Source organism: Polyodon spathula, chromosome 23 (genome assembly GCF_017654505.1).
Source record: "Polyodon spathula isolate WHYD16114869_AA chromosome 23, ASM1765450v1, whole genome shotgun sequence".
NCBI lineage: Eukaryota > Metazoa > Chordata > Actinopteri > Acipenseriformes > Polyodontidae > Polyodon > Polyodon spathula.
This window is the reverse complement of record NC_054556.1, coordinates 10,407,759-10,434,260: the sequence shown is the minus strand read 5'-3', so window position 1 is coordinate 10,434,260 and position 26,502 is coordinate 10,407,759. Positions and strand designations below refer to the sequence as shown.

Here is a 26,502-nt window from a genome sequence, read left to right as displayed (position 1 = left end):
AAGGCACGCTGGATGATGCCTAAGTAGAAGGCTCCAGTGTATCTTGTAGAGGCCATCCCCAGAAGACGTCAATAGGCTTTGCCTTTGAAGCCTGGAATGTGCACTGCTAATATACCAGAGGCCACTTTTTTTTTTTTGTGACATACATTGAGAATTTAACTTCCAAGAATCTTGCAATTCACATGGAACATTGTGAACACTAGTTCCTCAATAAAATATCAGCTTTCCAAAATATTTCATATTGGCATCATAGTACAGACAATATTTTTTTTTTCTTTTTATGATTATACATAAAGCAACACTTAGGTAATCCGAGGTAGTTTACTATTCCACTTTCTATAATGTTAGTGTTTTAAAGTTGTTTAAATGCTTCAACTGTGCTAAACGTGATTGGACAAATCTTTTTGCGGATTTTATTTTTAATTTATGGATAGTTAATTTTGGATAGTGCTTGTTCTTCATCGTAGAAAATGTTAATATATAGTTAATGATAAAATATAGTTAAAGATTAAAGTGGGGGGGAGTGGAGTGAAGAGACCAGCCATCCAGACAATTGGCAATATCTTGACATTACTGGAAATTGGTGTCTTTGCTTTACTTCACCCCTCTTCATGGAAAAGTCAGGGTTGGGGTCACTCAGGATGTATAAGGCTGGGCTGAGACTTAGGAGTTGTGAATGACCTTGACCTGGTCAATACAAGAAATGGGCTGAAGTGAAGTCTTGGATTAAAAGCCATTGCATCTGAAAACTCAGAGGTCAGCTTCTAAATAGTATCGTGTTTCTGGCAGATGTTTCAACCTAGCTCGTTGACTATGATACATTGCTGATGTCATCTTAATATTTTCACAGGAGGTTTAAATAGATACCATCTTAGACTGGAATGCCAAAGTTAATTTATAGTGACTGCCTTATTATCTTGTAATTTATTTCCTTAACCTGAAAATGAAAATGCCTCAACGCATGATACGTTTTAGTGACTCTCTTTGTATAAGCTTAGCTGAGGATTTTAATAGGGAATAACAATGCATGCTGTATAAATGAAACAATTGGAGGTAAACTATAGTTATGTCCAGTGCGGGCAAAAACAGTTTGACTGTCATCTCAAATTGTTGCTGCCATATATATTATGTTAAGTGTTGCCTACTTTTGTACTTTACAAAGAAAGATGAATGAGTTTTAGTGTTTGTTACAGAAAGAATGTGTTGAAAAAAGAACAAGTTAATAGCACCATACTTCAGAGTAATATAAAACCTGTTTGGAAAACAGACGATACCAACAGGCCTGGGCAAGCTTGCCAGTACTTCTCTTGAGGGACACGCCTATCAGTGGTCCGCTCGCTATTTAGTTCACCACCACCAAGGTGTCGGAATTAGTTTCTCAATTCCAGTAATGCATACAATAGACAAGACCGGTCATGGAGCATATATTACTTCACCTGCATGAACTGGGAACAGCTCAACCATACTTAGGATGTTGGACTGGATACAGAAATACTAAGAAGGACAGGCATTGCTTGTTTTCTGTGGCAGAGATTTTCTGAACCCAGAAGGTCCTGTTTTGAAGCAGTTCAAAAGGCAAAGGTACATTTTCAGGAATAAAGCAAATCTAATGATTAAAAATCCATATGAAAAATTACATAATCTTTCAAAATAATTTACGTTTTTCCCCCCCATGTGTTTTTTTTTTCTAAGCTTATACTATGCATTTCTGTCGTGTAATTGACCCTGTTTATCATACCTTTCTGTGCTTTCCCGTGCTTGCCTGTGCTTTCACTATGATTTACTACACTTTGCTAAACAGAAAGGTCACAGTTATCAAAACAGGGCTTCGAGATACCAAAGCTGAGCGATGAGCTCCTCATTTGTGTGTGACCTGTACCTTTTCAAATAACAATGTGCTGTGGACAAGTCCAAGATGAAACTGACATGCAGTGTGTTGGACCTCTGAAAGAAGTCCAGCTCCAGTTAAAATATGGATATTAAGCAGGAGTGTGGGACTGGGTGACATGCATGCCTGGATGTATTCAACACTGAGAATGCACTTACCTACTGTAAGCTTAATTGCATGTATACTACCTGATGGAAACTGAAATGTTTTTTAGCATAGTGTTTTTCATTTTATCAATTAATCTGAAATATATTCATATTCCTTAATATGCCTAGTCACTCTAAATATCACTCTAACAAACACTTAAAAAATAAAGCTGTGCTGGTATTCCCAGTGAATATGTCCATTCCCCATACCAGGCCTTGGGGAGTTTGGCCTGGACCTTAGGTTCAGGTTTCATCTGAAGAACTGAGCCTCCCACAGCAGATAATCACACCTCAGATACACACTTCAGTGTTGTCAGAGTTATCTATCTACAGGCATGATCAAATAAATAAATAAATAAATAATAATTGTTATCCAGCACCAAGAATACAACTCTGGGCCCCCAAAATCAACCCAGAAAACCAAAGCAATTTGTTACCCCACAGAAGGAAAAAAATGAAACAGTTCACAGGGCTTTTTCGAGTTTGTCAGTGAGTGCTGACCCTCAAACGACCTCCTGGAGAATCTCTTAGTTTTAAAGGCAGTCCAAGTGAAATGGGCCGTGAAGCTGTTAACTCAGTTACGACTGGGACAGACAGCTAGCCATCAACACAGGCGTAATACATCAGGCCTCTCAAGAGGTTACAGTGCACAGCAAATCACAGCCAGCCGGCCACAGTCAGAAACTGACAAACACTGCTCCGTTAATGTAACATTTATCAGCACACCGCTAAGAGGGTTACGTCTGTGTGATGTATTTATTTTGTAGATCTGCCTGTTTGTGATTAAATACAGCCAGTGAAAAAAATAAATAAAATAAAAAAATACAGTACAACAACTACAAGTAATACAACTAAAAGGTCCAATTATGAAGTGTAAAACATAACGGAGCACCAACAATTATTCAGACAGTTACGGTACCTCAAGTTTCAGTGTCAAAAGTTCTGTGTCTATTACAGATAATATTAATATTTAGAAATGCCAAAAGAAACTTTATACATTTAATGGCAAATGTCTTCAAGGCTTTGAAAAATAGTCTTAATGGAAAAGTTTGTCATTATTACATTTCTTCTAGTGTTTCTGAATTCAGCACTACTGTGTTTAATAGTTATGAATGATATTTAATGAAATATAGAACAAAAATGGCTTGGAAAAACAAAGAGATGGCATACCTAAACAGGTGTTGAAGTGTTAGATTCTCAAAGCTCAAAGGAACAAAAAAAACATCAAAGACTATTGTAAAACAAACAGAAAACAATGTAAGCCTACTTACAAGGCCCTAAATTAAAGTGGTTTGTTCCTGGTTGGGTACATTTTAGCTTTCTGAAAAAAAAAATGTGCTAAAGGTTCTCTTAGAGCTTTTGGAGTCTGGCCTGTTGTGTTTACCACTAATATGTGTATCAATTGAATTATCTAGCATCTATATGCAAGGTTCCAATAGTGTATCAGTAATAGGCAATAGAAATATTGGTAAACAAGTATTGACCACACCTCCTGTAAACAAAGCTAAAGTATATTTACACTACTGTCTAAAGAAGTTATTAGCCTGAAGGGAACTGTTTTCCCAAAACAATTTCTCTCTAAACCATGGGGTTTTACAGAAGTCATCCCTGGCCCAGTGTATATACATGCTATAAACAGTGACTGTAATGAACATTTTTCAGCTGGTGTTCTTGAAGTTGATTTATAGGTGTCGGAAACATATTGAAAGACAATGGGAAGCATTTGCTGTATGAAGAGGTGTTGCTTGATCTTTGCAAATGGAAAGTAGCATTTTGATGTTGGGGAGGATTATTTTGGCTTTTTGTGGTAGAACAAAAGAAAGTCTCCCAGCAGCAGAGACAGAAAACAAAGGCTGTGGGTCAGAGTCGGACATCAAAAGAGAGAGTTACCGGCAATCACTGAGGTGCTGTGGTTGTAATGCAGTGCCCTCAAAGCAGGGGAAGCTTCAGAAGAGTGGCCAAGACTGGAAGTCCTGAGAGACAAGGATGCAGAGAAGAGTAAGAGGAGAGCAGGTGCTGGGAACTTTATGAGCTGTTAAGGTTATGGCCTCAGTAATAAGGATGTCTCAAAGTACTACTGTATGGGCTTTGGTAATTGCTAGAAAACACAGAGAAATATATTCCAATTTAGTATAATGATCAGACCCATTTCACACAGTAGCAGCAGCAGTAACCATTTTGGGAGGTAACAAGCTTTCACTCAGTATCCCAAGTTAAGGAACACATTTTTTTTTTTTAATTATCAATAAAAATACCCTAGTAATATATCCAGTACCACCACCCTCTAAACTGTAGTGGCTGCTTTGTTTCTTCAATATCAATCTTTTTTTGTTTTTGTTCCCTGGGGCAACAATTTATTTTCTGTCCTAGGATCTAAACACTCTGCTCTTCTAATGTCCAATAACTTTGTCTTTTTGCTAAGATTAATAGTCAGGGTGCTGCTGCCGTGCAGCCTCCAAGACTCCCATATTCTTCCCTGCCTTTATGAAGTGTAACGGTGCACTTGTGTAAAGCACAGTGACGGTTCATTGGAGCCCTGTTTATTTACCCAGATTATCTGATATTTATTCCAGTGGGATGGGACGGTGTCTGATGTTTATGCTTGCGTGAGTGAGGCACGGCATTCTATTGCAAACTGTTCAAGCCACCCTCAGTGAAATAAATAATAGTAGTTTTTACTCTTTTGTATGTGGTGTGTGGATCTCAGCTCCTGTTATAAATGTATCATGGTTTACTTCAATAGTACCTTTGCATATATCACTTAGAACTATCAAGCGATAGCAGGTGACCAGCCACAGCAGAGCCCTGAGGAATGCACTGTCATTAGCTGAGCAGAGCAGAGCCCCTCCCTGGGGCACACTCATTGTACTGGCTTTAGGTCCTGGCCTGCCCTTTGCCCTAAGTGTAAGGTCCTGGACTTGTGCACAAGGACAGCCTGCCCTTAAGGGTCAGTATGTTTTTTGGTGACGTGTTGTTGCCTTTTCTGATCTAATTGAACCAGACACATCCTTTGTTAACGAACGGGATTAAGAACTTGAAAGACCCTTGTGATGACAACAGCCGTCAAGTGATCATTTAAAAGAGGTCAGCACAGCAATTGCCTGCATCGTGTTATTGTGTTATGTGGAATGAAAAGTAGAGAACACTGCCTGATAAAATGTAATGCATTTTCCTTCATGGCTCTTTAATATTTGTGATTCTAGACCAAGAAAGCACATTGTACTCTATGGGCTTGATTTTTTTTTTTTTTTTGTACATTTTGGTAAATTGATTTTAGATAATCTACTCACTTGTATCAGTTTCAAAAGTATACAACAAATCATCTTTTGTTTCAGAGTTTTATCAGTTGAGATTTATTCAACCTAAGTTACTGAGCTTTGAGACTGTTGTTTTTTTTTAGCAGTGTTATTGTCACATTCTGCTAAGGGGCAGATTCACGTTACACCTCTTCTACTGCACTATAAAAAGTTCTAACCTAGGGGGGCATATCTATACAGTATATATAAACCCTGTTGACCCTAAGCTACAAAATCACACAATTCAATTTCTAACTCAATGAGTGTTCCAGCTGATTCCTTTATCACAGCTCCTTTCTTTCGGCCAGTGTAGCCCCTCCATGCTCATTGAATTGTAATAGCTGCTTTGGGCTTGCTGGTACCTGCTCTGGGCTAGCCAGGTTTTACTATTGTTTGAATGAAGACTGCACCCTTGGTTTCATAGATGTATTGTGTCAGGGACTTCTTCCTCTCTCTGTGAAGCCACCTGAGCCTGCCCCACCATCTCTGGTTTAACACTACAAGAAATGTGAGATGCACAAGCAACCTTCTCATCAGCTACCTGCATCACCGGGCTTCGATTTGACAACTTAGACTCTGTATTTAACCTTTTCTCAAATCCAATAGAAATAAGAAAAGAAAATAAACGAAATGCAAATGGCGTAAACAACAAATGCAAAGTACAGTACAGTAAACTGGACAATCAGTTAAGTGGTCAAGATGCACAGTATTGTACTTCACAACTGTTTGTTGAAAACCAAAAGAAAGAAAAAAGAATCATTGAATTCTTTTCATGTTAATCATTTTCTCTGATTTTTTGTTTGTTTGTTTGTTTTTACTTTATTCATGTGTGGACAAAATAGCTGAAAAATATTAACTAGTTTTAATTTTGCAGTAAGCAACATAAGGATAAACACTCAAGTAAAGTATAAACACTACAGTCTGCATTTAAAAATGTATTTTGATACATAGAAGGTATATATATATATATATATATATATATATATATATATATATATATATATATATATATATATATATATAATACTACACATATATATTTAATAATTGTACACATTTATTTATTGGTAGCAACTTTGTAGAGATCTACAAGTTTTAGTTGTATTTCATATTTTACTGTAAATATAGCACTAATACCTTAGAAGGATAGAAATAAAACACAACTTACATCTAAATGGGATTTGATGGCACCCAAAGTGTATTTGGATGTCTTCAATTGTGTTTGTTAATCTGAAAAGCTGACCTGTGGCAACTATCTTCCTGCAGTTCAAAACCAATGCAGCAGTGGCTTCGAACATCTTCAAATATAACTGCAACTAGGCTGAATGACATCATTGTACCATAATAATGTAATCTTGATGATGTCACAATTCCATCTGGCCTACCTACCTGGGATGTCCTGGAGGGCTCAGAATGGCTGGATCTCACCTTTGCCATTGAAAGAGATATATTGTGACTGGGCAGAAGACCTGCACATGCTATTGATGTACTGTTGTTTTGACTGTAAATAAAGTGAATTTATTTAAAATTTAAGTTTGACAGCGATGGTTAAAATCTCACCCCTGCCAAATCCAGGTGCAGAATGTAGCCAGGTGTTAATTGATTATAAGAACATAAGAACATAAGAACATAAGAAAGTTTACAAACGAGAGGAGGCCATTCGGCCCATCTTGCTCGTTTGGTTGTTAGTAGCTTATTGATCCCAAAATCTCATCAAGCAGCTTCTTGAAGGATCCCAGGGTGTCAGCTTCAACAACATTACTGGGGAGTTGATTCCAGACCCTCACAATTCTCTGTGTAAAAAAGTGTCTCCTATTTTCTGTTCTGAATGCCCCTTTTTCTAAACTCCATTTGTGACCCCTGGTCCTTGTTTCTTTTTTCAGGCTGAAAAAGTCCCTTGGGTCAACACTGTCAATACCTTTTAGAATTTTGAATGCTTGAATTAGGTCGCCACGTAGTCTTCTTTGTTCAAGACTGAACAGATTCAATTCTTTTAGCCTGTCTGCATATGACATGCCTTTTAAGCCCAGAATAATTCTGGTCGCTCTTCTTTGCACTCTTTCTAGAGCAGCAATATCTTTTTTATAGCGAGGTGACCAGAACTGCACACAATATTCAAGATGAGGTCTTACTAGTGCATTGTACAGTTTTAACATTACTTCCCTTGATTTAAATTCAACACTTTTCACAATGTATCCGAGCATCTTGTTAGCCTTTTTTATAGCTTCCCCACATTGTCTAGATGAAGACATTTCTGAGTCAACAAAAACTCCTAGGTCTTTTTCATAGATTCCTTCTCCAATTTCAATATCTCCCATATGATATTTATAATGTACATTTTTATTTCCTGCGTGCAGTACCTTACACTTTTCTCTATTAAATGTCATTTGCCATGTGTCTGCCCAGTTCTGAATCTTGTCTAGATCATTTTGAATGACCTTTGCTGCTGCAACAGTGTTTGCCACTCCTCCTACTTTTGTGTCGTCTGCAAATTTAACAAGTTTGCTTACTATACCAGAATCTAAATCATTAATGTAGATTAGGAATAGCAGAGGACCTAATACTGATCCCTGTGGTACACCGCTGGTTACCACACTCCATTCTGAGGTTTTTCCTCTAATCAGTACTTTCTGTTTTCTACATGTTAACCACTCCCTAATCCATGTACATGTGTTTCCTTGAATCCCAACTGCGTTCAGTTTGAGAATTAATCTTTTGTGCGGGACTTTGTCAAAAGCTTTCTGGAAATCTAAATAAACCATGTCATATGCTTTGCAATTATCCATTATCGATGTTGCATCCTCAAAAAAATCAAGCAAGTTAGTTAGGCACGATCTCCCTTTCCTAAAACCATGTTGACTGTCTCCCAGTACCCTGTTACCATATAGGTAATTTTCCATTTTGGATCTTATTATAGTTTCCATAAGTTTGCATATAATAGAAGTCAGGCTTACTGGTCTGTAGTTACCTGGTTCAGTTTTGTTTCCCTTTTTGTGGATCGGTATTACGTTTGCAATTTTCCAGTCTGTCGGTACCACCCCTGTGTCAAGAGACTGCTGCATGATCTTGGTTAGCGGTTTGTAAATTACTTCTTTCATTTCTTTGAGTACTACTGGGAGGATCTCATCCGGCCCAGGGGATTTGTTTATTTTAAGAGCTCCTAGTCCCTTTAACACTTCTGCCTCAGTTATGCTAAAGTTATTTAAAACTGGATAGGAACTGGATGACATGTGGGGCATGTTGTCAGTATCTTCCTTTGTAAAAACTTGTGAAAAGTAATCATTTAACATATTTGCTATTTTTTTTTTCTTCCTCTACGATTTTGCCATTTGTATCTCTTAAACATTTAATCTCCTCTTTGAATGTTCTCTTGCTGTTGTAATATTGGAAAAACATTTTGGAATTGGTTTTAGCTCCCTTAGCAATGTTCATTTCTATTTCTCTCTTGGCCTTTCTAACTTCCTTTTTGACTTGCGTTTGCAGTTCTGTGTACTCTTTCTGCGTACTTTCTTTTTGGTCCTTTTTTAATGCTCTGTAAAGTGCCTTTTTTCGCTGAATATTTTTTTTAATTGATCTATTAAACCATTTTGGCAATTTAGTTTTACATTTAGATTTGTCTACTTTAGGGATATAATTGTTTTGCGCCTCTAGTACTACATTTTTGAAGAACAACCATCCTTCTTCTGTGGGTGTTTTCTCTATTTTACTCCAATCTACTTCTGTTAGTCTCTGTTTCATACCTTCATAGTTTGCTTTTCTAAAATTGTAAACCTTAGCTTTAGTCTTTACTTTTGGGGATTTAAAAAACACTTCAAATGAGACCATGTTGTGGTCTGAGTTTGCCAGTGGTTCTCTGACCTCTGTTTTAGTTATTCTATCTTCATTATTTGAAAAGACTAAATCAAGGCATGCCTCCCCTCTAGTGGGTGCCTTCACAAATTGTGTTAGGAAGCAGTCATTTGTCATTTCCACCATTTCTATTTCATCCTTCGCCTACCCACCGGGTTTTCCCATTTTATTTGGGGGAAGTTGAAATCCCCCATTAGTATGGCTTCTCCTTTGCTACACACATTTCTAATGTCATTGTATAACAGATTATTGTGCTCACCGTCTGAATCTGGCGGTCTATAGCATGCTCCTATTATTATGCCTTTTGAATTTTTGTCCGTTATTCTGACCCATATTGATTCGGTTTTATTTTCTTTGTCCAGGTTTAACACCTGGGCTTCAAGACTGTTTCTTATGTATAGCGCTACCCCTCCTCCTCTTCTATCCTGCCTGCCTTTCCTATACAGTGTATACCCACAAATATTATATTCGTCCCCATCACTCTCAGATAACCACGTTTCTGTAACACCTATCACATCATAGTTACCTGTTAGTGCAGTAGCTTCAAGTTCTAGAATTTTGTTTCTGATACTTCTAGCATTTAGATAAATACATTTAATGGTTGTCTTACCTGAGTTGTTGTTCTTGTTTTGATGCGGTCTCCCTTCTGTTTTTTTGTTGATTTCTCCCCCCTTCCTTTCTAGTTTAAATTATCAATTAAGCCTGGCCACATCTTTAAAAAGGAGCTATAAAACCAGTCCTTCGTTGGTTCTTTCATCTCAACAAGCAGGAGATGACTGTGTGGAGAACCCTCATGGCTGAGTAGGTGAACCAGGGTGAGAAACAAATTGGCTCTATGTGTAGACTGGGATAACCCCAACTGTAGGTTGGCCAGGGCATCCTCAGCTCACCGAGCACCAGCGACCCCTGTAAACTGGCTGGGCACCTGCAGTCTTGCCTGTAAGATACCCAGAGCTACGTTGTCCTACGACAATGGGCCTGCAGAGTGAAAAGATGCAGTCGGCTGATGACACACGCTTAGGAGGACATCGTGTGTTTATTTTCGCCACTCCCAAGTGAGCAGAGGGGTGGTAGCGGTGAGCTGAGCCTAAATACAATTGGACATTTAAAATTGGGAGAAAAACTGGGTAAATTTAATTGCTGATTACTATATTTATATAAAACAAAAACAAACAAATAAACCTATGACACTAAGCGAGGCGACAGTGAGGCTAAAAAGGAATGTTTTAAAAGAGATGGGACAGTCTGTTTGACATTAGGCAATAGGTCTGAAATGTGCTGATTGTAAGTGGGTCTGACCCTGAGTCAGCGGAGCCGTTTTAGCCAGTTCCACGGAACAGGCTTGGTTGCTTCCCTGGGCTTAATTGGGGGACCAGGCAAGGTTACCGTATGCCAGAGGGAAAGGGGGTTTCCAGGAGGGTTTGTGGAAACTTCAAAGGGAATATTTCCATGTTTGTGTGTGCTTGGCAAAGGGGTATGAAGGTTAAGAAAACCACAGGCTCAAGGGGTCTCGGATGTCAAGAACGAGAGGCGAAAGGGATTACCTCTTATCAAATGAGCTGAGTGCAAGTCTCTTAATTAGTGCCTGCAGAGCTGAACTCGGCATTCGTTTCCCATGCACTCACAGGTTATATTTCACAGGTGAAAGACTTGGAATATTTCCATTGGAAAACTCAGACAAAACAAACTGGACATAAGCCCCTTATTAAACATTAGACATACAGTGGCTTGTTTTCTGCTAGTTTTATCCATTACGATTGTGTTATTCCTGTCTAAGAAATGTGACTTCCCGTTGCACTTTCCCTCTGTTTATTACTCAAGACTTGTGCACTAGAGGCCTTCATGGGTCCAAATTAATCAACTTGACCCGACCACAAACCGATAATTATTTACCAGACCCAACCCGAGCCAATGTAAAATTCTTGTTATTAGATCCTGATCCAACCCGGCCTGAAAAAACATTGAAACCTTTTTCCTTTCCCCAGCTTAGTATATGCACTGGCTAGATACAATATAACAGTGTTTTTTTTCCAGTCAACCTGGAAATCTAAATGAACTACAGACAATGTTTATTCCATCATGAACCTACACAGAAGACTGTAAAATTAAATGTATAATATGTTTGTGTAAAAGATACAAAGATAGATAAATTATCTTAAAATAAAATGAACTGAAGTACAATCTCGTAAATGCATGATTTTATTACAAACTTAATGCAAGAGCAAATGGAATTGCCCATCCATAGTTTGTATCCATAGTTTGCAAAATAGATATGTGTGACATACAGGGGATAATATGTTTGCACTATATATATAATATGTAGCAGGCTTATAAACTGTGACACATTTTGATATTTACCTCTTCCTATCTCTCAATCTCTTTCTAAAGTAAACAGTAAAACAACTGCTGGTAATCCAACACTTTTGGTTAGTAGAAGTTCTATCAATTACTTATAAAGGTTTGTGGGTGGCCAAAGAAGTTTCACCCAGACAAGTTGCTCAGGCCATATTTAAAATACTGTCACTGAATACTCACCTCTGACCTTATCCACTCTGTGGGTATCAGGGTTATGTTCCAATTGGACAATGAGTCTCTCTGAGGGTGGGGGCTAAACCAATCGGAGGACAGCAACTCGATAACATTAAGTCTTCCATTAACAGAATTAAAGTCTTGACAAACAGTGTCGTGCTTGTTGCTGGTAAATGTTCTCGTTTGTCTATTTTTAAACATGGATTTAGTTTGATGAAGGAGCCAGTGACCGCCTTACAGGCTGGATGTATCTGTTTTGTGGTTATTTGAGAGTTACCATCTGTTTTTGAGAACATAATGTCAGCAATTGTTGATATAACACATACACAAGCAGTTACAGTACCAGTTTTATATATTGTTTTAAAATCCTCTAGTGGGGGTGAGACTCCCTCCAGCATTGGGGTTATACTGCACTGGAAAACGTATGTACATACAAGGAACAATTCCGGAAAATGCAGAAATGTAACTTGCTTTGTTTTATGGTAAATATCGCTTTTGGCAACTTTCGGTTCGTGACAACGTTTTGCTGGGATCCGAGAGGTTGTTTTTAAGCAACTTGTATGTGACATTCCATGTTATCCACTTAACCTATTTTTTAGAACTTGCAGAGGCATGGCAAGCACTTGGACTTGGTATTAATGTCACTGTCCTGGCTAATAAATAGGGGCGTGCTGGAACCCCTATGGAAGGGTGAAGTGCTTGGTATTTGAAAATGCAGTTAAAAGGGTATTTTGTGTCCAGGAACGCTGGAATGTAAATCTCTGTCATCACACTTTCATTGGAAGGGCTGTGGAGAAGATACTTCATCATCACTATTGAGGGTTGCCCACATCTCTCATCTATTTATCTTCATTTGCAAATCTTAGCAAAGCTAAGAGCAGCAATGACAGCCTCACAGTTTTGAGAAGCTTATGGTTAAGAGCTTTTCAAATTGCTTGGAAAGGAACACTATTTCCAGGATCAATCTTTATTAAAACTGTTGAATTTGCCTATTTAGAACTGATAATGCAGCTCTTATTATTAAATAAAAATGAAATACTTTGACACTGTTTTCAGCTGTGTGATATCACCAGCTGACAATAATAATTAGAAAGAAAAACTATACTGATTTAGTACAGAGCCTTTTGTTGTAATGCACTGAGCCATTGTTAAGCAGATAACACCGTAGACTGTCCGAGACTGTTGGAGGTGGTTTTTGTCTTCTGAGACATTACTTTCAAATTCACTGGATGAAATAATACACTTTTATCTAAATATGCTTGGATATCTCCCTCAATGACTTTGTTCTAAAAATGTAAAACACAATGGATTTTATGACTACGGTACCAATTTTCCTAGTTACCGCAGTACAGGCACAAAAAACAATCCACTCATCTAAATGAAAGTCCAAAAACCTCTTGAGAATGAAAATGACATGCACTTCGTTTAACTGCCAGAAGAAATCCCCTGAGAATCGTAGAGGAACAGTATGCTGACTGAAACTGACATGGGGTTAATTCCCATGATTTTCTTCTGCCTTGTTTAACTGAAGTGCCCCAGCTGAGTTTCTCCAAGCTTTAATACAGCTGGGCCTGGACACACTTATTCCTAAAGTGGCCAGTCTGCTACTTTTGAAATATTTGCATCAAGTTAAACACATTCATTTTGCTGCCTTCACTCATCCCAATTGGTTGCCTTTTATTGATTTGATAATTTGCTTGAAACAGTCAAAGTTCCCTCTTTGGTCAAGTCAACTGGCCATTTGAAATACCTTTTTTCATTTATATTTATGATTTTTTTTAAATGGGGAATGACTGATTTGTATTAGAGTTATGTTCTAATGTATTCTGTAGCTGTTTGATGAATATCTCCTTCAATGACCTCTGTTGGTGTTATTTCTTTATTTGGTTGTGCATCGCCAGCAACATGTGTAACACGGAGTCCGGTAAAATGACATTTAAAGCCTTGTAATCTGTATAGAGTTATGAACAATAGTACAAGTATTAGTAATAATAATACAGTCAAATTCACTTAATGTCACCCTCTGCTTATCTCTACTGGGAGTCGATGTAAGCTCCTGATAATATCACAAACAACAACCTGGCCGAGACTAAGCCCCCCCTGGGTGGCGCTCGGCCAGTTGTGCATTGCCCCCTGGGATCTCCCGTCCACGATCAGCAGTGGAATGGTCTGGAACAGGCTATAGGGTGCATCCTACACTCCACGCGAAGAGCCTTTACCAGATGCGCCACTCGGGAACCACTATATTTGCAGTTTGTATATTGCAATATGTTGTAGTTATAAGCCTACGTGTATAGTAGTGTACAGTAGTAGCTTCTGATGTTATTAATTAAAACACTGTAATCAATGCAATACCTGACTGGTACTATATGCAGAGTTACACAGCAAAACAGCTTTCTATTTTAGTGTCAAGAGATTTGCTAACTCTTTCATCAACAAGAATAATCATTAAGCTTTAATTAAAGGTTACTCCTACTTTTCATTTCTCAGATCTGCAGACATCCAACAGTTCCACTGTCATCATAGGTTCCATAAACAGCTCCAGCTACCAGGCTCTCCTATTGGATGAGGACCGGGGGTGGCTTTTGGCTGGAGCTAAAAACCACATCTTTCTATTCCGATCAGACAACTGGAATGAAAGTCCAGACAAGGTCGGTGCCAGGGTAACAGAGAGGAGACCAGATACAGAATCTGTAAAAGCTGGAAAGGAGAACATACACATACAATAATGTAACATGAACTTAAACAAAATATAGTAAAAGTAACTTTTAATTATTTAAACTTTTAAACTTAAATAAGGTCTGTTCAAGGCTTCTAGGTTTGGGGTAGTCTGGCTTTTCCCCAATAGTCAGTTTCCTGTTGGAGCACATGAAGGTGTGTAAATACACTGTTATCCTGTTACTCAGGTCAAATAACTGTAGGTTCAACTGAACTGTGTCAAATGCCATCTCTGATTTGCAAACTCTAATCAACCCCCTCATCGCAAAATCCAAAAGTTTTTTTTTTTTTTTGTCTTGTAGATTTATTGGCCAGCTGCAAAAGATCACGTTGAACACTGCAAACTGGCAGGGAAGAATGCAGAGGTAAGAAATGAACAGATGTTACCGTTAATAATAACGTTTATTATGAGCATGGCTAAATCTCCTTTTCTGACTCATAAGATGATGGGATCAAACAGACTAGGAGAGAAGACACAGTTTCTAGAAAACGGGTGACTTTAAAAAGTCTCCTTGGATCTTTGTAAGATTACTTGTCCAATATTAACGATCTGAATAGCAGGCACTTACATTGTTTTCCATGTTTTCATAGACAGAATGTGCCAATTTCATTCGGCTCCTCCAGCACTTTAACAAGACCCATGTGTACGCATGTGGAACAGGAGCCTTTCACCCAGTCTGTGCCTTCATCGACCTAGGCCACAGCTCCGAGGTAAGAAAGACCGTTCCTCTCATCACTCTAACGGGGGTATGGAAAATGGACTGTTTTTTGTTCTTTTGACTTTTGGAGTTGCTTGCTGGCTGCCATGGCTGCACCCACAGTATGAATTGACGAGTTAAGATTTGGTAAGAGCTTTTTATATAATATATTCAATAATTATGTTTCTGGTAGACATAGTGCAGCTAAGGTTGTAACCGTGCCAGGTAATAACCTGAAATCACTATCCTGTTGTTAGTAGCAGCTTTATTCACAATTTTGACTCTTGTTTATACACACACAAATATATGGTGTTCCATGTTTTGAAGCTGCAAGCAGCTGTTATATCTCATAGGAAATGTCTCTTTCAGGTGCTGATCTTCTTCATAATTTTGGTTGCTAGACACCCATATTCCAAAGCACATTGTGACACACGCTTTTGTCTTTCCCAGAAGCCTACTTTTCTCCTCATCCCTCATTTAGTGGAGTCAGGCCGGGGGAAATGTCCTTACAGTCCCCTGGAGCCATTCACTGCAGTGCTCGCTGGTAAGTGATTAAGGGACTATCCACATAATCATAAATTATTGCAAAAGTTTTAAAGTGACAGGCTTTCCATTTTTAGGGAACATATAAGAGCTAAAGGCCTCCAAGTACTATAAATTGTTTAGATTTCTTCACACTGTAACGCAACCTGAACTGCAATACTAGAGCCCTTACAGTTAATGCATGGTTCAGTAGTGAGGTTTGTTATTTAGGTGGTACAGTTGGGATTTTAAAATGTGTCATTGTTAGTGCATGCTGTATAACAGTAGTTGCTGTACTTGCACTCAGATGAGAAGCTCTATGCTGGAACATCAGTGGACTTCATGGGTACAAATGCAGCCCTGTTCCAGACCGCCATCCAAGGAAGCAGCCAACACTACATCCGGACCGAAGCCGATCAAGACCACTGGCTCAATGGTGAGGAGGGAATTAGGTGGTTGCAGCCCCACTGGGAGGGGTCAAATTCAGCTTCAGTCAGTCGTATAATGGGATCAGTCCTTGGTGATCTGCATTCAAAAATCATTTTATATAACGGATATAAAGACATCGGCTTGAATATTTGTCACTGATTTGATCTTTGGTCCTGTCTTCAAAATATGTAAACTGATGGAAGCTCTTGATACTGACAGGGTGGGTATCTCTTGTATGAAAACTGCAGTATTGCAACCTGCTTGTTTCTCTTTCTTTCATTAAGACCCCAAGTTCATTGGTTCCTACTGTATCCCTGACACCCACAGCCCTGATGATGATAAGGTGTACTTCTTCTTCAAGGAGACAGCTGTGGAGTCCAACCAGTGGGACAAGCGTATCTACACCAGGGTGGCCCGAGTCTGCAAGGTAATACTATTAACATCATATTTTTATGCATCTTTGGAGTGTCGCTGTGCGAATAATTTGCTTCTTCAAAATATTATGAAATACATATTATATTTTAATGTGGTTCACATGTTTTGCATGTTTGAAGTGTATTCTGTGTAACTGTACTGTATACAGCAACACTGTAACAATTCATTTTTTAAATATGTTTTTAAGGAGATAATTATACCTCACAATTGTATATACATGTAAGTACAGAGATTATCTCTGAGGTTGCTAGATTGTACGGCAAAATAAATGTATTAAACTGCTATTTTTTAATAGTGTTAGTGGTTTCTCACTTGACGTATTACAAATGATATAACAGCCACCTGACCATTAATTTGTTTCTAGAAAAAAAGAGTTAACTTTACATCTTAACATCCCTTTTCTTTGAATGTCATTCCAATTGTAGCTGGTATTTTGACGGAACGGTATATTGTCCTATACATCCATGTTAAAAATGCAGTTCAATAGCTATAAAACAGTTTCAGTGTAACAAACACACGATTTGAACAAAAAAAAAAAAAAAAGCTACCCCCATTTTTTTTTTTGGTTTGTTTGTGTTTTGCTTTCTAAAACAGCTTACATATGTCATTCTTACTGGGGTGAGTAATAACAGGAGCCTGTAACGCACACAGACTGACATGCTGTAAGTGGAGGGCAGGTTTCAAGGGGAGAGGATATGTCACCTCAGCTAAAACACATTTTTGGGAAATGTAAACAAAGACCAGCAAGATCTGTTTTTAAAGTGCACATAAAGCCAAACTGTGCGAGAATATAGTGAACAGACCCTGAACTGTGTGTGCTGTTGTACTGTATGCCTGACATCAGTACTCTCATGTATCCTGCGCTCATTCATGACTTATTGTGCTTGGAATCCCCTGGTATCCCTTGGTACACTGTACTGCTGTACTCACCTATTTTACTAATTATTTCTGTGCAGTATCCCCCACACACTTAATATTCAGTTTTCTATATCCTGGCATTGCTCACAGATTACAGCTGCCCTGAGGTATTGCGCCAAAGCATCCCCATGCGGCTCACTTGGTGTGTCTCATTTTCAGAATGATGTTGGTGGAAAGCGGAGCCTGATCAACAGATGGACCACGTTTCTGAAAGCCCGGCTGGTGTGCTCAGTCCCAGGGCCTGAAGAGAGGTACACGTACTTTGATGAACTTGGTAGGTGTGCGGGAATGATTCAGGGATCTAAGGCTCTAATCAGTCTCTCAAACGACTACAGAGAGTTGAAATAGTCCACTCAGCTCTGTAAACGCTGTATGAAAAGATTATTATTGCAATGCAATATGAATTCCTACAGTATGAACTGCCAATGCGTTTCCAGTTTAGAGTATTATACATACTTACTTATTTTTATTGTTTTATTTCTTTGTTTCTTAGGTGGTAGTTGGGATTTTGTTTGTACTGAAAAAAAAGAAATTGCAGTCTATTAAAAATATAGTATAATATGCAGTATGATATCTTGCACTGTGCTAGGTTATATAAATCTCTATTAGCAAGCTTTTACATTATGTGTTGTAATTTCTTGGTCAGTAAAATTGTCCCCACTCCTTCAAACTTCTTACTTGTCTTTAACTAAAGCTGCTTCCCCTGTTGACTGTCATGCTTTCAGTCAGTAGCCTGCTTTCACCCTGAAGTTACTGTTGAGGTGAAATGACCTACCAAGTGTAACAGAAACAGACTTCCTTACAGTAAGGACAGCAGTGTGTAAGATCTATTTAGCTAATGGAAATGCATGGCAAGTATGGTTTATGCAATAGTAAGTGCTAGCTGCGACCACTTTCATTTATTTTTATTAGAAACTTGTAGCTTCATAAAGCTTGTAGTATGTTTCTTTTGAATTAACATGGTACATAAAAAAATACCATTAAGCTAAATAAGACATTCAAATACACATTAAAATGCATCTGCCATTTATCAGTAGAGCATTACACATACTGAAGACTATAAATGAATCCTAGTTCTACTTCCTCATTTCACCAAAGCACGTATCAGTGAAAGCAGAATTCTTCCACAGTGTAAAAAGGTCAATGTTTGGCTTGAGTTTGAACCAGGCCGCCCGGGGTTCTGGCTCAAGACCCGTTAATTACATGTTGGGAACATATCTTTATATCCTTAGCCCTGGGTGCTCTAGATAATCGCAGTTATGATACTGTGAGACTCACTTTATTTGTTTTTTCCAGAGGACATCTTCCTGCTTGAGACAAGAGATGAACAAAACCCCCTTGTGTTTGGTGTGTTCTCTGCCTCCAGGTCAGTGAGACACAGAGCACTGACATGGCATATAAAATTGGGCTTTATAACTTAAAGCTGCAGTGTGTTAAAACTCTGAAATAGAATGTCTTGCCAGCTCTACGCAATAATGTTCATTGTGTGTATTTTAAGTTGTGGCCAAATTGTCTAACCATTGTGATATAAAGGAAATAACCCACTGGTAGCACTCCCGTTAGTAATACATTTTGTAAATGTTTGGTAAAAGCTTTATGAAGTTCCTCCTCTCTCTCCCTAGCGCTGTGTTCAAAGGCTCAGCTGTCTGTATTTACTCCATGGCCTCCATCCGCGCTGCCTTCAGTGGGCCTTTCGCACACAAGGAGGGGCTGGACTACCGCTGGGTAGAGTATAAAGGAAGGATCCCATACCCCAGACCGGGCACTGTGAGTCTAACATACAAGAGGGATAGGGGTTAGAAATGCTTCGGCTGTATTTGAAGTAGTTGTGAGTTCCAGTTATTGAGTTCCGCTTTCAGTTAATACACTGCTGTTGTAAAACACTATATGAAGCAAGTGAAAAGGGCATAGAGTCCCATTACTTGTGGAATAGAAAGGGTTAGGGTTAGGGTATCCATCATGGTTTGTCAAAAACACCATGGCAGAAGCATATTCAATTTTTATATAGGAAAAGCTCTCTACCCTTGCTTCTGTAATTCAACCACATCATTTTTCCTCCTCCTGATTCTAGTGTCCAAGCGAGACCTATGACCCCTTACACAAGTCAACGCAGGACTTTCCAGACGACGTCATCAGCTTCATGCGAGGGCATCAGCTCATGTGGGAGGTGGTCCACCCTCTCAACAGGAAGCCGGTCTTCGTGAGGACTGGCGCCCCCTACCTGCTCAAGAAGGTAGTGGTGGACAGAGTGGAGGCAGAAGATGGACAGTATAACGTCTTGTATCTGGCAACTGGTGGGTCTTGACAATTTAGTGTTTTAAATATTATCTTAGGTGTACACTTAGTATACCAAATAAAGTAGCTCAAAATATTGACAACATGTTCTAATTGTACTTTTTGTTGTAATGTTTCTCTTTTGTCTTACCTAAGAAGGTGAACTATAAATAGGAGATGACTGTCTATTAGCTGTGATAGTAATGCTGTTTTTTCCCCCAGATGATGGCAAAGTGCTGAAGGTGATCTCCATCCCCAAAGAGAGCTGGCAGTCAGAGGAGGTCGTGCTGGAGGAGCTTAGTGTTTTTCAGGTAACTGCCATCGTCGGGTGGGGGTGGGGGTGGAATTCCTTGGGTTTGAAATGTATGCTGGTAAATGAAACTGAAAATGCAAGTGAAAACACCTTTTATATGGTAACTGCTTAAGTTATTTTACAGAACTCTTGTTTTTATTTCAGTAAAACATTTATTGACTGTACTTCAATCTAATTGTGGATATATTTAATCTAGAAGGTTCCATTGGTCAATCAGGTTTTCAGGCCATGGAGAAAATGAATGTTTATTTCTAGTTCTTCTCCTGTGTAGTGTGTGTGTGTATATATATATATATATATATATATATATATATATATATATATATATATATATATATATATATATAAAGCAACTTGATCTTTTTGTTTCTATTTTTACTAGAACCCGACCCCTATCCTTAACATGAAGCTTTCTACAAAATGGGTAGGTAACTGCTGAAGACTGTTTGCAATGCTATTTTTGTAGAAGGAAAAGCAAACTGGTAATGTTAAACAACTATCAAGAAACATACTGTAAGGTCTCACAGCTTCAGTTGGCTAAGATGGTGAATGGCAACTTGGGTATACTTGGAGCTTCTTTCAAAACAACAGCTTTCTCTATAGAGGGGCACCTACTATTGTAACAAATTGAGGAGGGGTCACTTAAAAATAATGGCAAAACTTAGCAGTGGAAACTGAAGTAAAATGATTTGTGAATGGCACCACCTGGTGGCTAAATGCTACCACTGGAAAATTTGGAAATAAACATTTATGGCTATCACTGATGTATTTGTCTTAGTTTGGACTTCTAACCTCACCTTTTATTCACAATCCCCTGATTCACTGTTTTACTGCACCAACAAAAGATTGCTTTGTGTTATAACTGAGATAAAAGTCCAACAGATGGCTCTTGAGCCATATATGGGTCATTCGGCCCCACAATACAGACATTCTGGTCTTTTTGTAGAAGCAAGTCAGAGGGCAAACACAAATGTTGTTTAAGAGCTTTTAAACTGAAGCATCATCGATATGGCTCTTTCAGACAAAAATTTTAGACAGCTCTGGTCTCGGAGTATCCAGTATAAAAAGGGTTAACAGGTTATTCAAATCCAGCGCTGGCACTGGATGCCCTCAGGCAGGTTTCTCTGTGTTGGTTTCAGCGTGACTCTGACCCTTTTCTCTGCAGCAACAGCTGTATGTGAGCAGCGTCTCCGGTGTGGCCCAGGTCTCCCTGCATCGCTGTGGTCTCTATGGGAAAGCTTGTGCAGATTGCTGCCTGTCCAGAGACCCCTACTGTGCCTGGGATGGCAGCTCCTGCAGCAGGTACTTCCCAACCAACAAGAGGTGAGCACGTTCTCAACCAAATGCAGAGTGGAGCATCTCATTTTAGAGTTGTAGGGTTTTATGCTGTCAAATTAAGGTTAAACCCTAATATAGCAGGGTTTAGGTGCAGGTAATCAAGAAGGATTGTTATATAATTCATGAATTTGTCATATTTTGCTTGTTTGTTTTTTTTTCCTTGATGCAGACGTGCCCGGAGACAAGATGTTAAGCACGGTGACCCCAGGAGCCAGTGCCAGGACATTGGAGATGGTAATTCTCACTTGATGTTTCCATAACATTTTATATTCCTCTGTTACTAAACAAGCACAGCAAAGGGACGATTCTGGGTTAAGACATTATTTAAAAAAAAAAAAAAAGTGGCATTTTATATATATATATATATAGCATTGCATAGCGATAGACAGATATAGGACAATTATAACAGATCATTTTAAATCATGTATGATGTATTTTTGAATTGTCATATAATTATCTCAGTACAACTAAACTGGGAAATGAGACTACGATAATTGTTAAATAGTATACCATAACATACTGAAACATAATCTAAAATACAATGTTATACCTGTTGCTCATTGCTCTCTTTGATAGTTTAGCTTCCCTTATGGTATAGCCCTGCTTGAATCATTGAATCATGATTGCCACCTAGTGTTGATAAGGAGAACACTTGCTTTTAATACGATACTTTGTGCCACCGTAGCTCTCCACATTCATTGGGAGTAGCATTGAACATGATCCTACCACTTTAAATGATGGATAATACCTTTACTTTGGATGAGAGACCTTTTCTGTAACAGCCAGTAATGCCTGTTGAGATGTATAACGTGACATGGTTTTTCTTCCAGGCTTTGATGTTGCTGAAGAGAAGGTGATATATGGAGTGGAGACCAACTCCACCTACCTGGAATGTGTCCCCAGGTCTCAGCAAACCAGCATCCGGTGGACTGTACAGCACCCCAGAGCAGACCACAGCCAAGAGGTGAGCACCATGCTTAGGTATCTATAGAAGGCTCTCCCCCAGACCTCTGTTTTATAAGAAATACTTTATATCATCTACATGTAATTTGTATGTCATTTATTACCTGTTTATATCCTATTCTGTGTGTTTTATATAGTTCTCTGTTGCTGTTTATATTTAGATTTGTTAATAATAAGCTTTTTTTCAACCAATGGGGGCTGCTTTTGAAAAGCCTGCCAAGCAGAATTTCTGAAGTGAGTTTTTGGAAATGACCACCACTGATGTGCAACAAAATTAGATTTCCCCTAATAATCATTTATTATTAGCACCTTCCTCTGGGCTATTTCTAAACCGACTCCCTTTAAATGGAGATAAGTTCCAACATTACACTCAGTTTAGCCTGTGGTAAAGGAACATATTTTAGAGTCGAATAGTGCCTTCTCTTGACTGTTTAATTCTCTCTCTATTGATTTGAGGGATGTGACGAAAGCATGAGTAAAGTAACCCTAGGAGTCTAACTATTTTACTATCTGTTTTGCAGTTAAAAGACGATGATCGGATTGTGTATATGGAGCATGGCATTCTTATTCACCAGCTGGTGACACATGACGCTGGCATTTACTCCTGCCTGGCTGAGGAGCTCTCCTTCTCCCACACCATTGCTCGCTACAGTCTCCGCATCATTGAGCACAAGCATATCGGTGCTCCACCCAGCAGGGGTGGGGCTGAGAATAGAGTAGTGGGCGGGGTTAGACAAGGACCCACCCCCCTTGGACAGAGTCATCTGCATTACAAGGACTACATGCAGCTGAGCGTCTCTGGAATGACTGCTGATGAGTACTGTGACCAAATCTGGCACAGAGCAAAGCGCAGGCAGAAAATGCCCAATTTAAAGTGGAAACAAGCACTGGAGAACAGAAAGGGCAGAGTGCGCAGGCATCCGAGGACTGAGTGAAAAGCCAGGGTTTTTGTCCCCTTACACACAACTAGTTCAGATGATCAACTGCTTGCAAACCCTGCAGTCCAACTGAAGAGTCCAAATTCAAAAGCAACTTATTTATTAGATCAGGCTTATATCCTTGCTTGTAAATCTGTATTACTATGAAGAGGATAGCACCTTGAAATGCTTGTCTGTGAAAGGTGCTTAATGAATGTGTATTGTGCTGTAAAAAAAGAACTTGCTATAGCATGAAATAAGGAGGTTGCTAATCATGGCCCAAGTTTCTAAGTTTAATAGGATATCTGTCTATATTCCAATATAGGAAAAATGTATTTTTATGTCATATGCACCTCTGTGGGATGCAATCCTCAACATTTTCCTGTTTTTATTAGTCATACCTAAATATAGAAAGAAGTAACACAAAAGAGACAGGTAGTACTCTATGTTATTAAGTACTGAAACATATTATGATGGCTTTGTCACACTGTCACACAAGGAACTAATTTTTTCTTCTTCAGAATTGTTTTCATGTGACTGTATATGTCTTACATGCGCGGTCAACAATCAGGCAGTTCTGAAAACAAACAAATGACCAAAGCACTGGTAGAAGCTGGTAGTTTTTTTTTTTTTTTTTTTTACCTAGTCATGCGACTGCACTGCTTGTTCAAGAATTCTACCAGCTCACCAGCAGTTTCTGGAATTTTCTTCACAGGTGTGACCTGAAGATAATACATCAAGTGGACCCAGAATTTATAATGCACACAAACTGGAACAAGGATGATGGACATCTTTTTATTGTTTTTATTACAGTGGTAATATACCATTCTGTGGCTTTATTTTTACATACTTAGTTTGTGGAAAAGCACAATAAAATCATAATTATTAGCATGCTTCAACAAATGGCGTGAGCACTTACATGTTTAATGTGTATCTACCATAAACAAGAGAATAGAAAGTGTGTCTGTCTCTTATTTCAGTCTGGACTGGGTAACATATTCTGCTCTGTCATTTAGGCCTACAAAATATTATCTGTTTGTGAGCCAAGTTTAAATGAATATTGTTTGAAAATGTATGTAAAAATAAAGCTATGTAAATTAAACTATTACCCTCAAGTTTTGCCAAGTGGTACATTTACTGCCAAGGTCACACTTAATTTACTTGTATTTCAAATATCTGATCTGATATTAAATGAGTCCTAGTCTTTCAAATCAAGTATCTTACCTCTTCTCAGGAAACAAATAACATTATTTTTGGATATTCAAATAACTACAAACGTTGCAGCTGCATCCCGTCAGCAGCTATCAGATCGTGGTCCAATCAACAGCAAAGACGCAGGAAGGAGGCAGTTTTTTATTTTATCTTTAACACTAGAAATATTAAAATAACAATGATCAAAGTATAAAACAAAGTGCAAAACCAGATGCTATTCAGCAGTAAAAAGGGAACCAGCGATAATGTATAAAACTAATAAATCCCCTTTCACACTGGCACGCTCTACAGGGATTAGAACCTACCCGGGTCACGATCCGGTGTGTGCGGGGCGGCTATGTGATTTCACACTGCATTTGATAAAGCGGGGCTGACCCGGGTGACAGACGCAAGTGCACAAAGCCCGTATCAATGCCCCGGAAGCAGCTTGTTACAGATGCTTCCATCCAAGCTTCTCTGGATTGAACCGTCGGCCCAAATGTTGATTACAGCAAATGTTTCTTCATCCCTGCTGCAATCTGGCTCATGTGTCAAACAAAAACATGGCTAAACAGAAACGTTCCTTGCGGAAGTGAAACTTTCACGCAGGCGTGACGGCTTACGAACGGTCAACGTGCATTTTGTCTCACTCAACCCGGGTCAAAACTGCGTCGACCCACATCTTGAGGTGGCTCGATAGGGTCCGGGTCAACCCGGGTGCGACCCAGGTACATAGTTTTACACCACGCGGAATTGTGACCCAGGTGGCCAGAACCCGGGAAGGAGTGCCAGTGTGGAAAAGACTTAGGTGCCAAGACGAATTTTAAAGCGATTCTTATCCCTCCCTAGAATTATAGTCAAAGGAGTAATAACAACCAAGGCTTTAAAACATGTTTTACCTGTACTTGTAGCATTATAACATTGTTTTCTGTTGATATTTTTGTTCGTAATAATAATAATAATAATAATAATAATAATAATAATAATAACAATAATAATAAAGAATATGTTCTGTGTTGTATATTGAAGCACCTACGTAAAAACGGAGTGCCTGCTATCAACTCTGGGGGTACGTGATCGTCTCCTTGGGAGTACGTTTGTAACCAGGGTAACTGGTAAGGCGACGTCAGTTAGCTAGTTTGGAAACACGCACACAGCATGTGACAATTGTGCTTTTGAATACTTTAAGCTAATTAGCTAGCTAGCTTCTGGCGAAATGGATGCATTTGTAAAATGTGGTGCTCGGAGCAGTAGCAGTGAAACCAATACATCGGATTTGGAAAACCCCCAAAAAGTGAGAACAGAAACAAAAGACCATATTCCGTGATGATTACATCAGATTTGGATCCACCTCAACCGTTGTTTCTTCTGTGAAGAAATATTGTCAAATAGCAGCATGAAGCCAGCGCATGTACAACATCTGAACACAAAACACCCCGCACGTGTCAGTAAGCCAGCAGTTTTTTTTTTTTTTTTAAGAAAACTTTCAGAGTTCTGGACTTGTAGTTCACAATGCACAAAGCCTACCTCAGCCAAAGCACTTGAGGCGTAATATGCGGTCTTGCTGCTTGTTGCAAAATCAAAGAAGCCACACGCAATTGCAGAGGAATTAATTTTGCCGGCCTCTGGCGCTAGCAGAGAACATGTTTGATAAAAACAGCGGCAGACACTCAAGAAAGTACCCTTGTCAAATGACACCATTTGTCATAGGATCGACGACATGGTTGAGGACATTGTCTCATAAGCTGTAAAAAAAACTTCAAAGTGGCTACTACATTTGCCCTTAACTTGATGAATCTATAAATGTTAGTGGGGAAGCAGAGTTTATCGCTTTCGTTCGATACACTGACAATATAAGTGCCAACATTGAGGAGCATATACAGCTCAGCAAAAGTTTAAAAGCAAAAGAGAAAGGAGAGGAAATTGTAACCTGATTAATGATTTTTTTTTTCTCTGAACAGTTTGCGTTGCAATTCGTTGAAATATGTCTCCTCTGACGGGGCCGCATCGATGACAGGGAGAGCGAACGGTGTCACAGCTTGGTTCAGAAAAGAAAATCCTTCTGTGCAGTGGTTGCA

The 26,502-nt window shown here is 38.9% G+C and overlaps 1 protein-coding gene across 1 annotated transcript in view; it reads left to right on the top strand.

Annotated features, from left to right (window-relative positions):
- LOC121297667 (semaphorin-3D-like) overlaps positions 1 to 24,871 on the top strand; it is a 46,201-nt gene extending 21,330 nt beyond the window's left edge. Inside the window, exons 3-18 of the mRNA XM_041224097.1 lie at positions 14,199 to 14,359; positions 14,729 to 14,791; positions 15,018 to 15,137; positions 15,575 to 15,668; positions 15,954 to 16,082; positions 16,360 to 16,502; positions 17,588 to 17,702; positions 18,725 to 18,794; positions 19,051 to 19,195; positions 19,500 to 19,722; positions 19,925 to 20,013; positions 20,398 to 20,439; positions 21,181 to 21,338; positions 21,523 to 21,587; positions 22,184 to 22,317; positions 22,838 to 24,871. Of these exons, the coding sequence (XP_041080031.1) occupies positions 14,199 to 14,359; positions 14,729 to 14,791; positions 15,018 to 15,137; positions 15,575 to 15,668; positions 15,954 to 16,082; positions 16,360 to 16,502; positions 17,588 to 17,702; positions 18,725 to 18,794; positions 19,051 to 19,195; positions 19,500 to 19,722; positions 19,925 to 20,013; positions 20,398 to 20,439; positions 21,181 to 21,338; positions 21,523 to 21,587; positions 22,184 to 22,317; positions 22,838 to 23,251 (2,165 nt within the window). The 3' untranslated portion in view covers positions 23,252 to 24,871. The remainder of the gene's footprint in view (positions 1 to 14,198; positions 14,360 to 14,728; positions 14,792 to 15,017; positions 15,138 to 15,574; positions 15,669 to 15,953; positions 16,083 to 16,359; positions 16,503 to 17,587; positions 17,703 to 18,724; positions 18,795 to 19,050; positions 19,196 to 19,499; positions 19,723 to 19,924; positions 20,014 to 20,397; positions 20,440 to 21,180; positions 21,339 to 21,522; positions 21,588 to 22,183; positions 22,318 to 22,837) is intronic.
- Positions 24,872 to 26,502: the final 1,631 nt, after the last annotated feature.